At 47.0% G+C, this 4580-nt stretch overlaps 1 protein-coding gene across 1 annotated transcript; it reads right to left on the bottom strand.

The window, feature by feature from the left end:
- Positions 1–17: 17 nt before the first annotated feature.
- Positions 18–2375, bottom strand: CSUI_007534 (tf1 related; the record flags this gene model as incomplete). Its single annotated transcript, XM_068067679.1, has 4 exons — positions 18–449; positions 764–991; positions 1149–1988; positions 2370–2375. The coding sequence occupies 4 exons, from the start codon at positions 2373–2375 to the stop codon at positions 18–20; spliced, it is 1506 nt and encodes a 501-aa protein (XP_067920345.1).
- Positions 2376–4580: the final 2205 nt, after the last annotated feature.

Raw genomic sequence — 4580 nt, forward strand, 5'->3', positions numbered from 1 at the left:
CTCCCCTCTTACATCTATTACACTATGGTAACTAATCTGGTCCCAATAAAGTGTTTCCACTTAGTTAAAGCATAAACAATTGCTAACAACTCACTTTCGTATGCTGGATAGTAGATCTCTCGTCCTCGTTTCTTCCGGGACTCGAAGGCGATAGGCTTGCCATCTTGTTCCAACACGGCGCCCACCGCATACTTTGAGGCATCGGTCTTCAGGACTAGAGGAAGGTTGGGGTTGAAAATATGGGTCAGAGTTGCATTGATCAAAGCATCTTTGAGTTCTTGGACGGCTTGAGAATGCTTGGGTCTCCAAACCAGTTGACTTTTCTCCTTGAGCAAGTCATGGAGGGGCTTGGCCTTTTCGTTGAAGTCTTTTATTAGTTGTCGATAATACCTTACTAGCCCGAGGAACCCTCTGACTTGTCTTACGTTCTCCAATTTCTCGGGATAACTCTTCAGGGCTTCGACGTTTCTCGGGTCGGGGGAGATCTTTCCATGTTCAATGATGTAACCGAGATATTTCACCTTTTGAGTCACGAATTCACATTTATTAATTCCCACGAACAGTTGTTGATCTTTGATTCGTTGCAGGGCCCGTTGTAGATGGTTTAGGTGCTCAGCTTTAGATTCTGAGTACACCAACACATCATCTAGGTATACCACAACAAATTCATCAAGCTCGTTTATGAATACATTTTGCATAAGCCGTTGGAACGTTGATGGCGCTCCAGCCAACCCAAACGGCATGACACGAAAAAGGAAGGTACCATATCTACTTTGAACGCTGTTTTCCACTGATCTTCAGGGGCTACTTGTACTTGATAATAGCCTTTCTGGAGATCCAACTTGGTGAACCACCTAGCCTTCCCAAGACGTTGAATGAGGTTCTGAATACGTGGAAGAGGGTATTCGTCTTTCAAGGTAATTTTATTCAGGGCCTTGTAGTCCACGACCATTCTCAATCCTTCGCCTAAAGGTTTGGGTACCAAAAAACACTGGAGCAGCAAAAGGAGCTTGAGTCGGCCCGATGAACTTTTTCTCTAAGAGGTCTTTAATCTGTCGCTTCAGTTCAGCTAGCTCGTCACTTGACAGGTTGTAATTTTGTGTTGGGTGAGGAACTTCGCCTGGTATGAGCTTGATTTGGTGTTTTACTGGTTGTTCACGGACTTCCATAGGTGGAAGTTCTTCAAAGACCTCCCTAAATTCATCGATTAATCGAGCGACGTCTGCATCTAACGTTCCTCCCATTTCTTTAGTCCCTTCACTTGGTCTCTTGTATTGTGCTGAAGGCTCCGCTCCTTGATCTCCCTTCTTCTCTATTGTCTTCACGGGTTCTATCTTTATGAAGCCAATGAAATCCACTTGATTCCTTTTTACCTCCTTCCTGACTTTCTTTAATGGTACTATCTCAATTCGACTGATGAATTCTTTCTTCCTCCCTCTGTTGCTGTTTTCCTTGAACATCTCAGGCTTGTAGATTTCCAGGGCTTCTTCCACGGCTGTCGAAACTTTGAAAGGCAAGTCTTCCCTATCTTTTTCCATTGTTGCCGATGGAATCTTTTCCTTCTGAACCCCGCGAGCTCTCTTTGGTTGGGTCTTCCCTGGGGAGGTCCTTTTGACTCGGCTGTCTGCTTTATCTTCTTTCTTGTTTTCTTCGAAACTGGAATCTGTCTGCCTGATTTCGAACTTGGTCCTCTCTCTCTTCCTTTGTATTTGTTTCCTCTCAGGGGTCTCCTTCTGCCGGTAGGTGATCCTCCTGTTCCATGTTAAGACCGGTAAGCTATCTTCTGGGATGTCTTCAATCTGAGACATACTTGGCCTCAACTGCGTCGTTGGTTCTTCAAACAAGACGTCTTCTCGCTCATTATCATCCCACGGGTTATTAGCTTTCTGATTCAGGTCGTAATCCCATCCTGGCAAAATCGGTGCTTCGACCCACTGTCCTTGTGACTCCTCCACTAGCTGTAGAAGGTCTGACACCAACCCTGTTTTCTGAAGAAGATCAAGCCCTATAAGCACATCGTATCCTACACAGGCGATTAGGAAATCGTGAAACAATATTTGTTCACCCAATTCAATCTTGAGGTTAGGAATCTCTACATCAGTACACACTTCCTTCCCTGAAGCACACGAGAAACTATATTCTCGGCGGATCTTCCGTATTCGATCTTTAAAATAACCAGCACACACGGGATGAATGAAGCTACGAGAAGCCCCGGTATCCAACAAGGCTGCCCAGTCATGTTTTTCGACAGTCATTTTTCATAAGAGGTAGGTTGATTCCCTTTCCGGGCACTGTTAAGGGTAAACAGAATTTCCTTTCAATACGATGACGACTGGAAAAAAAGCTCAACATTTTATTGTAACACGTACCTTCATTCCACTGATTAACGGACAAAATCTTCCCTGTTTTGACAGCTTTTCCCGCTAGCCTTCCTGGTGTTCTTTACCGACTCCCCTGCCGTCTTTCGTCTTGACATCCTTGGTTCAGCTTTGTCCTTTCCTGAAAGGGTCATCCTCTTTCCTTCTGGTGGCTTCATCCCTGGTTCCTCCTTTACCTCCTCACACGGTACTGTTGAAGAGTCGTCGTCGCTCGTCGGTAACGCCTCCTTCCTTCCTCCCATTAAATCTTTCCTCCGGATCACCCTCTGAATTACTCCCATCCAGCGTTGTGGCACATTTCGTTTTTCCAACCCGATAAACTCCCCTTTCTCCCTACTGGTGTTTACTTCCTGTATGTAATCCATTAATTCATTCTGTACTAAGTAGGTTACCTCCAATAAGACTTGATAGCTGGCTTTCCTCAAGGCCAGACCACTTTCCCTCCATTCCTTGTCTTTATTGTCTTCATCCTCGTCTTCATCCTCCCACATTCGCACATTAGTCATTGGAAATTTTAGCCGACAAGGTTGAAAAGTCCTTCGGGTGAAGACAAAACAATGTAATCCCCTACAAAACCTTTTCCGGTTCGTTGAATCGGAGAAGTCGGCCCACGTACGCCCATGGTCCTCTCCATCTCGTAATCTTTTCCTGGGAGTAATTAGACACGCGAGCCACGGCCCCATCTGAAGTAATTTGTTGTAGTCCCCTTCCATTATCGGCGGGTCACCTCCTTTTTCAGCTTCCACACACATAGCGTTCAACTCCCGATAATTCCGATTGATGACCCCCGGGCGTTCCAATTCTAACCCGACCAAAGCACTGCCCGGTGTTCCTTCCGAGGTTTCCTCGTCGGGGAGTGCATAGATTACACAGTCACACACACTTTGAAAGGTGGAAACTTGCATTTCCGTACACGGAAGATCCTTCGAAGCCTCTCTTTCAACTGGCGGTCTTTCCTCGAAGTAAGACCTGCCAAGTTGTTGGAAGTCCTTCCTCACCATAACCGTTAACTCGAATAAGAAATCCCAAAATTCGTTTCCGATTCCCACAAACATCTGTTTAACTTTCCTCCCTAAAGCTCCTACAGAGACTAGCCCAGTAATACAATGAATGCTTGTCCTACAGCCAAAATGAAGACATTTCCGACTAGCTGAGAGAGAAAAAAGCTCGTAGGAGGAGTTCCGTTACTCGTCTCCACCCCTGTTGACCTCCTACTCGGCGACCGGTGTGCGGACCCCTCTGGTGTCCGAGCGATCCTGTTCTCAAAATCTTCCCCCAACATACCAGCTTGCTCTTCTTCCGTATTACGTCCTTCTTCCATATCTCTAATGCCCTAAACTTTAAACCTACCATCAAATTCGTCAAACTTACACCCACCTTTCGGTTCGGGTTTAAGCCCAGCCTTCCACCGGTCCTGTCCGGGAGTGCCGGACCCTTGTCCTCCGAGCGTTTCTAGGCTCGTTCGTAGCTTCCCGACTGCTGTTTTCTGTCTTCCTATTGCGTTTAAGTTCCCACACTTTAACTCGTGAACTCCCTCCTCCCTCAACGAGACTATTCCGACTTTCATCTCTTCCTTTTCTTCCACTCGCTCACTTACCCCTACTTTGTTCTTGACTTCTTCTCTTCCCTCGGAATCCTGCAGTATGGTTCCTCCCGTAGCTTCTCGCCATCGGCTGACCCACCTCGTCGGAATCGAGTCCACCACCAAGCGGTTGCCCGGTTACTCGACATTGACGAAGACGAGTCGTCTTCTTCTGAATGTAGCGACCACGAGTTCAACTTGGCGCTCGTCTCCGGCCATGAGGACGATTGGTCGGACGGAACCGTGCGCCGTCTCGGGAGAATGCGGCCTCTTCGTTGTTTCTCATCCTGGATAAGTGGTTTCAATCTCTCCTTTCCTCCTTGTAGCGGGCTATTTGGGGCCGTTTTTGTCATTTGAGGACCACTTCCTTGTTAGTTCCCCTGTGTACAGAATTCTTGGTCTCCTCCCTCCTTAACACACATTCCCCTGCCCGGGTATACTGCTTCTCCCACCATTATAGCCTTTTTAACGGCTATGTACCCGACTCCTACCGAAGGGTTTCTCTCCTTTGGGTGGAGTTTGACCGAGGGGGCCTTCTTGCTCAGTTTGACCACGAAAAGCGCGGTGAGTGATCTTCCTAAAGGTCTCCCTTACTCTTTTCCACTTCTCTGATAGCTTGG

This window comes from Cystoisospora suis, assembly GCF_002600585.1.
Source record: "Cystoisospora suis strain Wien I chromosome Unknown contig_3989, whole genome shotgun sequence".
NCBI lineage: Eukaryota > Apicomplexa > Conoidasida > Eucoccidiorida > Sarcocystidae > Cystoisospora > Cystoisospora suis.